This window comes from Callospermophilus lateralis, chromosome 7 (genome assembly GCF_048772815.1).
Source record: "Callospermophilus lateralis isolate mCalLat2 chromosome 7, mCalLat2.hap1, whole genome shotgun sequence".
Taxonomy (NCBI): domain Eukaryota; kingdom Metazoa; phylum Chordata; class Mammalia; order Rodentia; family Sciuridae; genus Callospermophilus; species Callospermophilus lateralis.
Genome location: NC_135311.1, coordinates 117,341,943 through 117,358,270, shown reverse-complemented (window position 1 = coordinate 117,358,270; position 16,328 = coordinate 117,341,943). Strand labels below are relative to the sequence as shown.

At 53.8% G+C, this 16,328-nt stretch overlaps 1 protein-coding gene across 2 annotated transcripts in view; it reads right to left on the bottom strand.

Annotated features, from left to right (window-relative positions):
• Grik3 (glutamate ionotropic receptor kainate type subunit 3) overlaps positions 1-16,328 on the bottom strand; it is a 205,794-nt gene that overhangs the window by 43,187 nt on the left and 146,279 nt on the right. For both annotated transcript variants that reach the window (XM_076862952.2, XM_076862953.2), the window contains exons 5-8: positions 16,238-16,291; positions 9,132-9,305; positions 8,521-8,664; positions 2,356-2,463 (exon numbers count right to left, since the gene is read on the bottom strand). In XM_076862952.2, the coding sequence (XP_076719067.1) occupies positions 2,356-2,463; positions 8,521-8,664; positions 9,132-9,305; positions 16,238-16,291 (480 nt within the window). The remainder of the gene's footprint in view (positions 1-2,355; positions 2,464-8,520; positions 8,665-9,131; positions 9,306-16,237; positions 16,292-16,328) is intronic.

Sequence of the window (16,328 nt, the reverse complement as noted above, 5' to 3'; positions counted from 1 at the left end):
TGTCAAGGAAGGTTCTGGCACGCCCACTGTGTCCTTGGCCCAGTTGGGGAGGGGGGGGTACTCAGGAAACTTAATCAATTAAACAGAGAGGCTGAATGCAAACACCCCATTCAGAGAGCTGTGCAAAGCAGATAGCAGAGAGATATGTAATTATGCCTGGGTAATTCTGCTTTAATCCTCCCAAAGCCACTGGCTGAAGCTGCCTGGATCAGCTATGACCTGGCTTAGCAAACAGAAGTGAGGATATGAGAGGCCGCGCGGCTGCGTTTGGGGCTCAGCATCCTCTCCGGGCAGGATCTCTGCCTCTGTGGACCACCAGGGCCACATGGAGAGGGGACAGGTAGGCAGCAGCCAAGAGGCTCTTTTCTCACATGGACCAAGCTCAGCGTGGAGGTCAGCACTGGGGTGTCAGAGGTACTTAACAAACATCTGTCCAGAGGTTGCATGAACAGCAGGGTCCCTCCTGTAGAAAGCTCTACTGAGTTCTGGCTTTGGGGCTTGCTAGACAGCAGGTGCTTTGGAGCTGAAAGACAGTTAAAGAGCGAGGAGGCTCTCTGCTCACAGTCTAGGTGGCTGTGACCAGGAGCCTCTGGTGGGTGCCCCACATGCCAATCTATGTCCAGGGATAATGGTATTGAGCATTGGCCAGGGTGTGCCAGATTGCTGGGATAGGGAGGCTCCAGGTGGGCACAGATAGAAAGAGTGTGCCAGTGATCAGTTATTGATGCCTGCCCTGGGCACAGGAGAAGGAAGTGGTAGCATGTGTGCCATCTACTGTCATCTCTATTTTCAGAGACGGGTAGCTGAGAAAGCAAAACTACAACAGCAACCTGAGCGAATTCTGTACCCCTGAAGCGCTGCCAGGAAGGTGCTCTCCACCAGGATTGAAATGGAACCCACTCAATGGGAACTCAGAGTTTGCGTGGGGTTGGACCAACTGGCCTTGGTCATCTCAGGAGTGCAGGCCACAGCCCCATCCTTAGGGGCTGGCACAATGTGTGACATGAAACGGTTGTGAAGGAAGGGTGAGCTCTCCCTGGCCAACCCGTCCCCAGCACAGTGGACCCCATGTGTCAGAAAGCTCAGGAGTTCACAGAGGACTCATGGCCACAGGAGCTGCAAGCCGAGTGGAGTGGGTCTGTGCATGAGGGGCAGAGGCCACAGCCTGCACCTGGGGCTCCAGCAGGGAACATGCCCATGGATGTGGGAAGGTGTGGGTGCAACTGGACCGTGGGGTTTGTTAGGGAGCAGTGGAGGCCAGGCCTGAAGGCCCAGCTGGGATATTGGTCAAAGAGCCTTTTGGTTCTGAGTGAGGCTGAAGCTTAGTGATTTGTCATGGGGTGGCGGGGGCAAGCTGGGCTTGGGGAAGCTTTTTGTATGTACATTTGAGATGGCTGAAGGGCTCAAGGGTGAGATGCGGCAGTTCGGATAGGGTATTAAAATAATCCAGAGGCTGAGCCAGGCATGCGGGGAGGAGAGAGAGGAATCAACCTCTGAAGCAGCATCAGAGGCCACCCACTCTCCAGCTTCAACTCCCTGGGTTTTATACACGCCATCTCTCAGGGTTGGGGAAGGGCCCCGGTGGCTACCAGGGACCAGTCTGTTGCAGGATAGGTATGGCTGAGCTCTGGCCCCACGTTCCAGGGGTTGCTGAGAATCTGGGGCTCACGTTAAACCTATTCTTGGCCCAGCAGCCTGACTTTGACAGAACATGCTGGGGGTTCCCAGGGGTCGGAATTGGCCTCATTAAAACATTTCTACGTTAGTGAGATGGGGAGCCCTACCCCCACCCCAGCCCCAGGCGGGCTGGCTTTCCTTGTCCAGAACTCTTTGAAATCAGAAGCCTTAAGAGCTGAGTGAGCTCAATCTGTTCCAACCTCTCTTCAAGGCTAGAAATCACCTCAAGCCTTCCAGATGAGCAATGGGCAGCCAGACAATCAATCTTTGCTTACATGCCTCTAGTGACAGTGAGCTTACTACTCCACGGGTGGTCATGCCCTGGAGGTTAGAATGCTTGTTTTATTCAAGAACACGTCTATTCCTCTGCCCATATCAGCCCTGCAGGGTCTCAGAGGCAGTCTGTCTGTCCCATGGGTCTTTTAGGTTAAGCATCTTTGATGGTCCTTGCTCAGTGATGGGTTGGGTGTCTGCTACCACCAGCCACTGGGCTCTTCACCCCTCGTGATCTCTGCTGGGCCCATAGATCTGCAGTGGTCACAATGGGTGGTGTCAAACCTCAAGCACGGGCTGCACCAGGTCCTGCCCTCTGCCTCTGAGCCTCTGCCAGGAGCCTGCGGGAGGGGGTTGAAGAAGACCCTGCTCCTCTGCCTGACCTCCATCTCTGAGTCCACACACCTTCTCCAGGCCATCTTCCTTCAGGCTGATGATGTCCAGATCAAAATCTGTCCGCAAGCCACTGGTTTTGTTGAAAACAATCCGTCCAGTTAATCCTTCCCATTGAGCCTGCGGAGGGGAGAGGGCAGAGAGCGGCAATTCCTCAGGCTCATAAATCATCATTCGGTACAACTGTACAATGCTTCATTTTAATTACTCCTTGCACTGATACTGTTCCCCCAAGACCATGATTAATTAATAATCACCTCCATCATTGCTGGGGCCGCCATGCGAGCCAGCAATTTCCATAAATTCTATTATGCTCTTTACCCAGCTCCGCATTTGCACCTCCTCGTGTACAACATCGATCTCGGATGCGCTCAAATGAGCCCCCGCCTCAAAGCCACGGGAAGGGGGAGCCTGTGTCAAACCCCCGGGGAGGGTAGGGAGGCAGCAGAGGTGCTGGGGCAGGCAAGCGCCGCCCAGAGGCAGGAGCACCAGAGAGACCTGGCTACAGAACCAGGAACCTGAAGCAGCCCCTGAGAGGCAGGGAGACGGAGGAGGCACCTCCTCCACCCTCAGCCCTACCTCCAGGCACACTAGGGTTCAGAGCTCTGGGGTCAGGGTGCTGGGTTCAAGCACAATCGTGGCGGGAACTTGGGTGTTCCATGTCTCCTCAGCTATAAAATGTAACCGGTCGCTAAGTACCCCTCCTACCAAAGGGCTGCAAGGGCGAAATAAATCACATAGACTACTGAGAACAGTGCCTGGCAGATCATGAACCCTGGACAAATAGTGGCTTTTATTTTATCTTATTTATCTATTTTTAAAATTTGAAACGATATTATTTAATAGACCAACTATTAAGGAAATAGCACGTTCACACGTTGGAACCAAGAAAACAGACAACTTAAGATTTTAATTTAAGATTTTAAGTTATTTTGATCATTATCCATCAAAAGACTCTAAATGCAATAAGGCATTGTATTTTGAATAACTTTAAAAAATTTTTTTTTTAATTGTCATTAGGATCATTCACAGAGAGAGGCAGGTGGAGGTTCTGCAGGCCAAACTGAGTGAAGCTCCGCCTTCCAGACCACGGTGGGCCAGTACGGCTGGTGGGCCCAACTGGCCACTGGCTGTTTTTGTAAATAGTTGATTAGCTCACGGTCGTGCCCACCTGTTCACAGACAGGTTCTGGTTGCTTTGGAAATGCAGCTGCAGAGGTTAGATGCTTGAGTGGGGACAGAGACGATTTGACCCAGGAAGCCTGAACTTATTTCCTATCTGCCTCTTTATGGAGAACTGGTACCAGACAATACCTTTCCTGGGGGCCTGGAGCATTAACTCTACAAGGCACCTTCAGGCTGTTCAGAGCAGTGACCTCCCTAGGGGTGGGGGTAGGGTCGGGGTGGGGGTGTAGTGGGCCAGGTCAGGATCTTGATTCCCATTTCGTAGGCCCCAGGAAGGGGGCGGGAGCCACACCAGCTCACACAGCCCAGCAGAGACAGCAGAGACTGGGCCAAGTCAGAAGGCCTTCCCAGGGCCCTGCCCCGCAGCCCCAGCTGGGTTCCTTCCCAGACTTAGGATGGCAGCAGCTCTATATTGAACACTCAGGCTTTCTAAGTCTGGGGGAAAAACAGATCCCTGTAGTCCTGGGGAGCAAAGGTAGGCTTGGGAGCAAGAGACAACCTGGGGCCCACACAGCCTGGCTGGGCTGGCAGGTGGCGGGAGGGGAGAGGTCTCCAGGGAAAAGAGAGGCCAAGGGAGAGCTGAATATTGGCTGCATCCTGGCTTGGATCAGGTTCCCTGCAGACTGAGAAAGGCCTTTCCCTGGATGAGCTTGCCCAGAACCTGTGCACGCACCCACAAGTTCCCACAGATCTGGGAGGCTCAGCTACCTACAGATCCCAGCAAAACCCCCTGGGGCTCTCCAAGCACTGGGGCAGTTCTGGGGCACTGTGAGATCTTCCTGATGAACACCCATGTGGACAAATGGGTATCCTAACTCAGGAAGGCGGCGGCGCCTTGGGGGTCAGGGAGGCATGAAAAACAAAAGGGGTTAGAACATGAACTTTAGTGATTCCATCTCTCAGTTGCAGGAAAGGACAGGTTACTGCTTCACAGGTGTTGAAAAAGTCTATCAACTGCTTGACGCGAGTCTGCATGTAGCTTCCCCTAGGATTAGGGCTGGCACTTGGCTGGGGACAAAGGGGCAGTCACTTGGGCCAAGGCCAGCTCCAGCAGGGAGCTCATCACAGAGCCATTATCTTCCACTGAGTTCTCACGGTGATCCTGCCAGCTGGGCCTCCTATTAAAATGCCCCCACCTGGCAGATGTGGATACTGAGGCTCAGACAGGAACCGAGTTATGCAGGTCCCCAAAACCGGCAGGCACAGAATGGCCTCTTGCTGCAGTAGCAGAGCTGAAGGGCTGGGGGTTACCGCGCCCATGCGGGGTGGGGAGAGCTGACATGGAACTCAGGGAGCCGGGAACCAAGGAACTGGGGACAGAGATTAGAAGACACACCAGAGAAGGCAAAGGCCAGTTTCTGACTTCACAGGGAGGCTCTGCTTCCCTCAGGCCGGCTCCCCAGTCCCTCTCCTCGCAGCCCCGCAGCCTGGGCTACCTCCTGGCCCCCAGGGGAAATCACAGCGGGTGCCCTGGAGGCTGGCTGGGAGGCAGCTTTCTCCCCACAGCCACAGGGGAATTAAATGCCAGCAGGTGCGGCCTGTCTGTGGGCGGGTGGGCAGGGGCAGGGCAGGGAGCCACCGGCAGCTCCTCCCCTTGACATTTCCCAGCCCGCCCGCCCCCTCCAGCCGCAGCGCAGGACTCGCTAAATGAAAGATGCTTCACACGCTCTGAACTCCGGCCTGGTATTTCCCAGCTCCTCTCGGAAATGCCAAGTCTTTAAAATGATTTACTGTCACGCAGTCAGATGGGGAGACGGGCAACTCGGAAATGGACCCGGGAAGACCGTGCACGGCTCTGGAGGGGCACCTGGGTTCTGGCTGTGGCCAGCTGCGGGACCACGGGCAAGCCGGCACAAACGAGATGAGATGTATGGGGGCTGATGATGGGGGTCATTTATCCTCAGGGTACCCCAACCATGGCCTCCCTGGGAGGGTGGGCAGGGTTGCATCTGCTCCCTCAGGGGTCCATTCCAAGGAGGGAGGGGTGAGGGGTGGAGTTGAAGCAGGGTGGTCTGCAGCCCCTCTAGATGGAGTGGTGAGGGCAACAGCAGGAACAGTGGCCAAGCTCCTCAGCACCCCTGTGCCGGGCACTGGCCTCCATGCCCACGTACCCCACCACTCCCTCAGTCCTCCCACAACCCCACGAAATGTCTGCTATGGCCTCCACAGTAGAGGGAGACGTTAAGGTGCAGAGAGGTTCTGTAGCTTGGCCAAGGTCACACAGCTAGAAAGTGGTGAAGATTCCAAGCCACCTCCACGTGGCTCCTGATGCTCCCAAATCTACCTGCAGAGCCAGAGGAGGGATAGGGCAGGGCTGTGGACTGGTGTTACCGAGACCCCAGGGATGGACGTGCAGGGATCTGGAAGTTCAGTCTCAGAGTTCCCCAAGAGCAAGTGATGTCACCAGCTGCTCAGCTCTTCTTGGGACATTGGGCAGTGAACTACCTCTGCACTTTTGATGGGTAGGATGGGAAGGGATAGTCGTGAACCTCTTAGGCCAGAGCATCTGAGGATCCTGGAGTCCCTTCCAGGAGTGAGGGGACTAGGCCGGAGGCCTGGCTTCTCCCTCTGGAGGACTGGAAGGAGGTCCTGCCAGGTGAGGGGCTGGTCTAAAGCTACACAGCCGGGAAGAGGGAGGGACGAGGTCCAAAGGCACGTGAAGGAGCTCAGAATCCATGTTGTGTCCATGTTCCTTTTAATATTGCTGACAGGTGGGAGGAGCTGCTGTTGGCCTCACCGCAGAGCAGCCACGAAGACCTGGGGCCTCAGGGAAGCTGTCCGGCCCCTGTGTGGGAGATGGGGTCCCCGGATGCCTTCCTTTGCAATGGAATCATATTTGTAATGCAGTAACTGGGGGGACGCCTGCCTCCCTCCCAGGGCTGTGGGCTCTGTGGGTGCCGGGCTCCTCTGCTTTAGCCACAGTGGGGACCCTGCACAGCTCGGTGCCTGACCCCCACAAGCCCACAGCAAATAGCTACTGAGTCAACAAACAAACCCTCAGGGCAGCGCGACTCCTTTGTTGTCCCCTGTGCTTGTTCCTGAGGGACCCTCTGCCTGGAGCCCTCCTGAAGATCTTCTCATTGGCCTTGGTGTTGCCCCACATGGTCACACCCTTGGGGATGCCCCACCTAGATCTCCTCCCTAGCCTCTTCACCGGACTTCATACCCCCATTTTACAGATGAGGTGACTGAGGCTTGGGAAGCTTCTCTAGCTTGCTTCAGGCCACACAGCCAGCAAGCAAAGACCCCCACCTGCTGTACGTTGAAGCCCATGCTATGGCTGTCAAGAGCACAGACCACTTGCCAGCAGGTACCACAGCCTGAGGACTCGGTCTCTCCATCACCGTTAAGACTGGTCCTTATATATCCTGGAGATTAGTGCTCTGTCTGACGTGTGTGTGGCAAAAATTTGCTCCCCAAACGTAGGCTCTCTCTTCACCTCATTGATTGTTTCTTTTGCTGAGAAGAAGCTGTTTAGTTTGAGTCCACCCATTTATTAATTCTTGATTTTATTTCTTGTGCTTTAGGAGTCTTGTTAAGGAAGTCAGGGCCTAATCCTACATGATGAAGATTAGGGCCTACTTTTTCCTTTATCAGGTGCAGGGTCTCTGGTCTAACTCCTAGGTCCTTGATCCACTTTGAGCTGAGTTTTGTGCATAGTGAGAGATAGGGGTTTATTTTCATTTTGCTGCCTATGGATTTCCAGTTTTCCCAGCACCATTTGTTGAAGAGTCTATCTTAATCTCCAGGATACATAAAGAACTCAAAAAACTTAACACCAAAAAAAACAACCCAACCAATAAATGGGAGCTGAGCAGACACTTCTCAGAAGAAGATATACATTTGATCAACAAATATATGAAAGAATGTTCAATATCTCTAGTAATTAGAGAAATGCAAATCAAAACTACCCTAAGATTTCATGTTATGCCAGTCAGAATGGCAGTTATCAAAAATACAGACAACAATAAGTATTGGTGAGGATGTCGGGGGGAAAAGGCACACTCATATATTGCTGGTGGAACTTCATATGGGTGCAACCAATCTGGAAAGCAGTATGGAGATTCCTTAGAAAACCTGGGATGGGGGGCTGGGACTATGGCTCAGCGGTAAAGCACTCGCCTAGCACATGCAAGGTGCTGGGTTCGATCCTCCGCACCACATAAAAATAAATAAATAAAGATTGTGTCCAATTACAATTAAAAAATTTTTTTTTTAAAAAACCTGGAATGGAAGCACCATTTGACCCAGCTATCCCACTCCTACTTCTATACCCAAAGAACTTAAAATCAGCATATAATAGTGACGCACCCACATCAATGTTTATAGCAGCTCAATTCACAATAGCTAAATTGTGGAAGCAATTAGATGCCCTTTAATAGATGAATGGATAAAGAAAATGTGGTATATATACACAATGGAATATTACTCATCATTAAAAGAGAATAAAATTATGGCATTTGCAGGAAGTGGATGGAGTTGGAGAATATCATGCTAAGTGAAGGGGTAAGCCAATCCCCCAAAACCAAAGGTCAAATGTTCTCTCTGATAAGTAGATGCTAATCCATAATGGGGGGGGATGGGAAAAATGAAGGAACTTTAATGGGGCCAAGGGGAGGGGGCATGAGGGCAGGAAAGATGGTGGAATGTGATGGACATCATTACCCTAGGAACATGTATGACTGCCCATATGTTGCGATGCTACATCGGGTACAGAGAAATGAAAGTTGTGCTGCAATTGCAATTGTGTACAATGAATCAAAATGCATTCTGCTTCATATATACCTAATTAAAATAAATTAATTAATTCATAACAAAAGATTGGTCCTATGGAGCTCATTTTCAACCAAGGAAACTGAGGCTCAGCTATGCCAGGCCACCTGCCCTATTTCATGCGGAATTGAAAGCTGTCCTGGCTCTGAACCTGGGCCCACCACCACCCTGCTGTGCTGGGCTTCGGCAGCCTCTGGAGGCAGGGGGCGTGGGAACTCACCTCCTTGATGAAGTTCATGAAGCGGCCACCAAAGCGCCAGGCCTTATGCCGGTGGCACTGCAGGGAGTTCACCGTCATCTGGGGGGCCCGCTGGTAGCACACGGACACGATGTGGACAGCGTCGTACAGTAAGGCCGCGTCGGTCTGGAGGGAGGTCCAGGGTCTGTCTGAGAGCAACCCTGAGCCCCTCAGTCCTTTGCCCACCCTGCCTGAGTCCTGTCTCCCACTGCAAGCTCAAGGCGTCCTGGTGAGAAAAAGGCCCAGAGGCCACCCTGTCCCACCCTGGAGAGAGGCCAGGCACGGGCGACTGCTGGTCTGCTAATGCCCCGGGTGCCACCCTCTCCTGACAGACCTCCCACCCCGCCCCTTCACGATCCCCGACCACTCCTCTCCCACCTCCCCAGTCTCACACCTGCTGGCCACAACCTAACGTCCCTGTGCCCAGGATCCCTGGTCCTTATCCCTGGGGTCCGGCTCACACATGGCAGGACTTAGGAAGTGGTGGGAGGGAGACAGGAAATAGGAAGGCAGGAGAGAGGGAAGGAGGGAGGGAAAGAAGTGGGAAGACAGGGGGAGCCCCCGGGGTCCGCCTGCCTGGCTGCCCTCTGTACCATCATCACTCCATCCAACAGGCCAGACTCTGCTCGGGGAGCCGCCTGCAGCCGCTCCATGGACCACTTCTCCACGATGGCTGAGACGTGGGGGTTGTCCACGTTGAGGATGCGGAACCCCGTCAGGTTCACCCCCGAGTAGCGGTAGGGCTCCAGGTCTAGTGCGTAGAGATCCTGGGGAGAGAGGTCTGCGTGAGTCAAGGTGCGGCCACTGCCTTAGCTCCAGCCCTGCCTCCTGCCCTCCTGAATCAGGGTTGCCTGGGCCTGGGGCTGCGGCTCCCTGCAGAACCCTGCAAAAGTGCTGGGAGCACCTATAGTATGATTGGACTCAGAGTCAACTCGGACTCAGGTCTGCCTGGGGCACTGACCTCGGGCTAACTAGGGGGCCTCAGCCTGTTTCTTCTTCTACAAAATGGGGACCACTCCTCTTTATAGGACCTAGTGAAGCAGTTCCCATGAGTTGCCCATCAAACAGCTTCAGAATGCTGTTTCCTTTCCAGGGTGGCAGGGTGGGGAGGACACTCATTTTGGAAAGAAAGGGTGCTGGGTCTGTATATCTCCAGGTTACCCAGAAGGACGCTAAAGGGAATATTTTCTCCTTTAAAAGAGGGGACTCAAGGAGTACTGCTGCCCTCCCCACTCCTTCCTCCCCAACCACAGCCAGGGCCACCTCCCATGGCTCCTAGGAGCAGCTGTCCTGCAAATGGCCAGGGCAGGCTGAGCCTCCGGGAGAGCAAGGTCTTACTGCCTGAGCAGCCCACCCTGGCTCCTCCTGCAGCTCCAGCTTTGGGGCCAGGGAACTGTCACATCAGGGAGCTCAACAGGAAGGGGCAGTGGGAGAAGCCAACTTCCCCTGACCTGACAAGAGATGGCAGTAGAGAAAGGGTGGGAGGAAGTCAGAGGAGCAGAGAGCGCTGTGGTCTGTTAAAAATGACCCCCAACTTGGAAATAGGCAAAAGGGGAGCAGAATGTTCTTGCAATGCTACAAAGAAGGGTTGTTTACCAGGAAGGTCCAGGGTCACTTAATCCCCAGGGGATGCTTTGACTCCACTGTTGGCTACTGATTAAAGGCCCAGACTCAGGGCGAACATGCAGATCTGTGTCCAGCAGAAAAGGTGACCCCCCTGAGGCTGTGAGGTTTATTGCTTTGCAGGAGATTAATTAATTTTGTATCTGACCGATGTCTCCCCTCTCCTGCCTGAAATAGCAATGAACACCCAGTTCCTCAGATGCTCTGCAGGCCAGCTTCACCACCCTACTGGTCCCTCCCATCTGGGAAATGTGTTCATCTACATTTGCATGAGATTCCTTCCTTTGGCTTTTTGAAATGTACACTTTGGCAATCTAGGTTGGCCCCTCCCTAGTCTGGTGTCATTGTTTGATCTCCTCCACAGCCTCTGTGTTTCCATATTCTTCCCTCACTGAGCTGCCTTCCCCCCTGGCCTCTGGTCTGTCCTCTCCCCTGGGTCCCTGACTCCATCACTGTACCCTGTGCTTGAAGAGATGGCCAGACACCCTCCTTGGTTGTACTTGATTCTCCATGGTACCACCATTGCAGCCTCCACCCCATCCATCCCAGCCTCAGACGAATCAGTAATGCCTCATGCAAAGATGATGAGTGATAAGAGCAAGAGCCCACAGAGCAGATCTTTCACACTGCGCTGGCTTCCTGCGGTCTCTGCCACGTTCCTAATGGATGCTCAACTCCTCCTGCTCCTCCTGCACCCTCAAAGGCCCCCTTCTGGAAGGCTTGGTGTTGATTTCTTCTTTGAAGGTTTGCAGAGCAGACTTAAAGGGAGGTAAGAACGTCTAACCCCACCTGCGCCCAAAGGGGACCGTTTGCCTTCGGTATCCACAGCTCCCAGATCCATGGATTCAACCACCACAGAACAAAACCATCAGAACAAGGTTGTGTCTACACTGAGCATGTAGGCTGAGCATTGTTTGGTCCTGGAACAATGCAGTGTGTTAGCTATTTACATAGCAGGGATGTTGTATTAGGTCTCGTAAGTGATCTAGAGATGATGTGTGGTACATGGGAGTGTGCGCACAGGTCATGTGCAATCACCACACCATTTTATAGAAGGGACTTGAACATCTGCAGAGGTCCTGGAACCAGTCCCCCACGGCCACCAAAGAACAGCTAGAGAGCCCTGATTCTAAGCCAGGATTTGGGTTGAGGAAGAGGCTGGATGAAAGCAGGAGGCAGGGTCTTCAGCAAAAGAGGGGTTCCCACTGAGATGGCCAGAGGGTGTCTAGATGGCCCCGGTCACAGCGGGGAGTGGAGGGTAGCCACTGTCCTCTCCCTGCCTGTGGGGACATCACAGCCATTTAATGGTATTCTCCTTTTATAGGTGAGAAAAGAGGGTCTGAAGGGTAGGGTGACTTGTGTAAGAGGTGATTATACCTCCAGGACTCTGTCCCCACAAGCGGGTTAGAGCATCGTGGGTCAGTTACTGTGGGCGTGATCCCGGTGGATGAGCTTGGGATTTCCTCTCTCTCTCCCTTGTATGTTCACGTGCCCTTCTGCCATCGTTACGATGAAGCAGGAAGGCCCTTGCCAGATGCTGCACCATGACCTTGGACTTCCCAGCCTCCAGAATTCTGAGCCATGTAAACTCTTGTTTATCACTTCCTCCGTCCATGGCATTCTGTCACCACAGCAGAAAATGGACTAAATCACATCCCGAAGGAGGTGGCTGACTGAGGCAGCCCGAGGTGCTGGCTGAGAGCACAGACCAGGAGGTCAGGTTATCTGGGTTCAAGTTTCCTCTGCCCTCCTCAGTTGCCTCATCTGCAAAATGGGATGATCACCGTACCTACCATACAGGCTTGACGTGAAAGAAGCGGGTTAACTGACGTGCTCAGAACATGTCTGGCACACAGGGACATTTGGCATGTGTCTGACAAGTTGCCTATTTGCCTGTCTGGTGGCAGGTTGTCACAACCAGGGATGCAGCCCCTAGGGACATCGCCAGATCACTGGAGGAGGGGAGCAGACTCGGGTTGGGCCCTTCCTACCTGAGCCCTCCTGGCAATCAAAACACTGTCACAGTTTGCTGAGCACCTGTCCCCAGGAGAGCAGCAGGTGCTGTTCTGAATGCCACATGCATTAACTTGTCTAACTTCCCACTCAAAGGAAGAAACTGAGTCCCAGGGAGACTGAGTCAAAGTGAGTGTCCTCCCCACCCTACCGCCCTGGAAAGGAAACAGCTTATGAAGATGGTGTCAACCCCAGTCTTTCCTTCAACCAGGACCCAGGACCAAGAGAGCTTCCTCAAACCACCTCGGACGGGAGTCTGTGGAGCTGGGAAAGGGTCACAGCATTTGTCTGTTGGGACACTCACAGCCTGGGAGGGAATGATGGGGTGGCGTGGTTGGGGGTCACCTTCCTCTTTGTTACCCCCCCGCCCCGCCTGGCTGCAGAGTGTTGTAGGGCTTGTGGCACAGAGTGCCCCCATCCCTGTGACATGAGGGCAGTGACAATGGTGAAGAGGCCTCTTTGTCCAGCTCTGATTATTTTTGCTCAAGCTGCCCTGGGCTGAGACCCCCAAGTGCTGTACACAGTGAACTGTGGGCAACTTCGCCGCTTGGCAAAAAGTCGCATTCTTGATGCCAAATGTTGACACACTGAATTCAGTATCGACTAGGGACCTTTTAGAAACATTCAGCATAACATAATAGACTAATTCATTAGCACCCCATGGGTCTGAATGGGTAGAAGCTGAAGCTCGGGAAACATCGCCTTAAGGAATGACAGATGAAAATATCTTTCCCATGATATAACTGTTATTGCCGGGAAGTGGCATTAATTGTGATTGCTTATCTATTAATTTATTATAATTCTTTTTTCACCTCCAGGCTTTTACCTACACATGACATGTACCGGGCCTCAGCTGGGGCTGATTAACGCAGGGTTATCTGGGAACGGCTCAGAGCTGGCTGGAACAGATAATGCGGCAGGGGTAATTAAAATGTCTTCTGCGTGGGAGAGGCAAGTTTAGTTTGGAGAATTCTTTAGAGGCAAAGAGTTGGTGACGCGGTTTTCTCCAAAGGGGAAGGAGATAAATGCCAAATGCCACCGCCCTCCCCAGTACAGCCATGAATGACCCAGGGACACAAAGAGGGAGAATCGGAGGTGGCGTTCTGGGTCCCTGTAGCTGGAGCAGGACAGGGTCCAGGGGACAGAGCTGAGCTGGGGGGTGGTGGTGGGCTGCCGGGAATACCGTGGTAGACTCTGCACATACGCTCTACTGCAGAACTATGTGTTCTATAGGAGCCGGCAGGACCCAGAGTCAGGAGCCTGGGTCTCCGCCACTGATCTGCTGTGAGATTCTGGGCAAGTCACAAAATCTCCCTGATGCCAGGTCTCCCGTCTACGGGGAAGGTAAACGCCCTGTTGGCTGGCCTCAGTGGGGTGTCGAGGAAAATCTGCAGATGCAGAGAGAGGGCCTTGAAGGGTGGGGTGCTGGGATTTGGCGGGGAGGCTCCATTTCCCTGACTAGGGTCAACCACCATGGCTGGACCAGGCAGTATGTGGAAGCTCAGCTGGCCGAAGGAGCCGCGGGACACTTCACGCAAGCTCTGAGCATGACAGGTTTGGAAGAGGGCTCTGGAGCTGGACAGCAGATCCTAGCTGCCCAAAATTCATGCTCTCCCCATCATGCCCACCCGATTTCTTGGGGTGCCACCTCTCTGAGCCTCGGTTTCCAGGTTTTCTAAAATTTGGGGAGAGCCATAGCTTCCTTGGAGAGTTGTTCTGAATTCTGCAGGGGACGGGGTCTGCCGAGCACACAGAGAACATGAGCAGGACTCATTTAATTCGTTTATTGAATACTTCCACTGCGCTAAGTGCCAAGCGTTGCGTAAGCCCGTTATGGATATCAATGCATGAAACACTCCCGCTAACAATCCTAGAAAGTAAAACCGCTGTCGTCACGATTCTACAGGAGCGGAAATGAGTCACGGAAAGGGCAAGTAACTTGCTCAAGGCAGCGGAAGAGTCTCGGTTCTCATCAGGGAGCCTGGCACCAGAGAGTGCGGTCTTAGCTGAGGCTGCTGTGACAGTGTTGGTGACTTCACTGGTCACACTCTGCATTGCGGGCATGCACTCATTCACTCACCCATCACGCAGGCGTTAATGAGCACCTGCCACGTGCCAGGCATGGCTTAGCCACTGCAGGTGGATACACCCATGGAGAAAGCCTGCCCGCCCCTGAGCTCTGTCGGACCCATCTCTCTACGCCCCTCCCTCCCAAACGCCCAGCTCAGAGCCCGGCACCTCGGAGTGCCTTTGTAAATGGCTGCTAGACAAATGAACGAATGATTGATTGAATTAAGGAAATGAACAGTTAAAGGGACCCTACTGGAAGCTAGAGGGAGACCCTGAGGTGCTAGGATCCTTCCTCTAAGACCTCCTACCTTGCCCCCAGTGGACAGTGGTATTTCTGTGCAGGGCACTGGGGTCACTGGGGAGGTGCCTTCTGCAGAGCCTTGTCCTGGAATGGTATCAAGGATCTGGTGGCCTCCTCCCAAGCTTCTGCTGACTTTCTAGTATACAGCATGGCAGGAAGAAGCCACTGTGGGTGGGCAGAGATCCAAAAGGGACTCAAGGGAAAAGGTTCCTGGTCTCAGTCCCCAGGATTCCTTTTACCCAATGGGGCTCCTGGCAAGCTCCAGGTCTGAGCCCTGGACAGGCTCTGCATGGGCACAGGGTACAGCTGGGGAAGCGGGGTGACAGGCAGGTGTGCTGGTAGATGCTCTCTGGTGTTGGGAGGGAACCTCACTGGTAGCACATGCCTGCTTCTATGGCACATGCACTCCCCCCATGGCCAATTTCAAGCTACCAACAAGATGTGGAGTTGCGGGGCGATGATAGCAGTCGGCTCTCGGAAACCAAAGCGAGCCAACTCCAGCTCACTGCTCAAGAGCTAATCTGCTCCTCAGCTTTTGCTCATGCTCTTCTTTACATGTGGAGCCCCTTCCCCATTCTCCTTTGCTGAACTCCTACTGACCCTTCAAAGCCCAGCACCCAAGCATCTGATTTTCTGCAAAGCCTGCCTCAAACCTCCCACCTTCCCCAGGCCCTCAGCACGAGCATGTCCTTGTGCTGAGCTCCGCAGCCATCCGTCTGGCCTGTGCAGGCACAAGCCAGCAAGCCTGCTGTATCGAGCAGGGCACAGTGAGGAAGGCTCAGAGAGGAAGGCCTCTGACCTCATCATCTGCAAACACTCAGCTTAGCCTAGGTCTGGGTAAGGAATATAAATACACTGGGTGCCCAATAAATGAATGAGCCATACAGGGAGGGGCCTGCAGGGCTAAGGGTGGCTTGTTTCAGCAAGAGGGTGATCAGCGGTGCTGTTGCTGCCCAGATGTGGGTTGGTGGAATAGTCTACCAGGCCCTGGGGGAGGTCGGGGGTGCCTAGTTCTAAGCTAGGTGGCTTGGTGTTGGTGCCCCTTGGCAAAGGAATGCTTTTATTCTGCTGATCTCAGGCCACAACTAATTATCCTAATGGGTTTAAATGGCCCTAAATGTTCTCAGAGTTTGGACAGGACCCATCTGGAGCCTGCAGGTGGACAGTGAGGGGGCTGACTTCAGTGTGGATGCAGCAGGAATCAGAAGTGGTCATTCTCGTTGCTGTACAAGGCCTGAGACAGGCGTGGAAGAGTGGGCGCTGCGAGCGGCGGGTCACGGAGGAACACTGGCTGCCTCCCTGGCTCTGCAGGAACTAGGTGCCGCTCCCAGCGTCTTGCCCGATGGACTCATTAGTCCTCACAACTTCCCCAAGCGGCAGAAGCCCATTTTGCAGAGGAAGAAACTGAGCCACAGAGGTCAGATGACTTACCCAAGGCCCCGTGGCCAGTGGGCAGTGGAGCTTGAGCCGATCTTGGCTCCAGAGCCCAGGCCCTTCATCCCAACACCAGGAGGCTTCTGGAAAGTGGGCAGGTCACAAAGACATCTATGGGCCCTTACCTGGAGCCACACCTATCGACTTGGATCCTCTCTAACTGCAGCCACTGTGTCCAGCAGGCTGGCCCAAGCCAGGCTACCAGACCCCTGTCTAAGGCCTCCCACCTCCTTGTGCCAGGCCCCGGGGGTACGTTACCAGCGTGGTGAAGATGAAGTGGTAGTACTCCGTCATCATGCCCATGGCCATGGCCTGCAGAAGAGCAGAGGGTCAGCCGCCAGCAGCACCC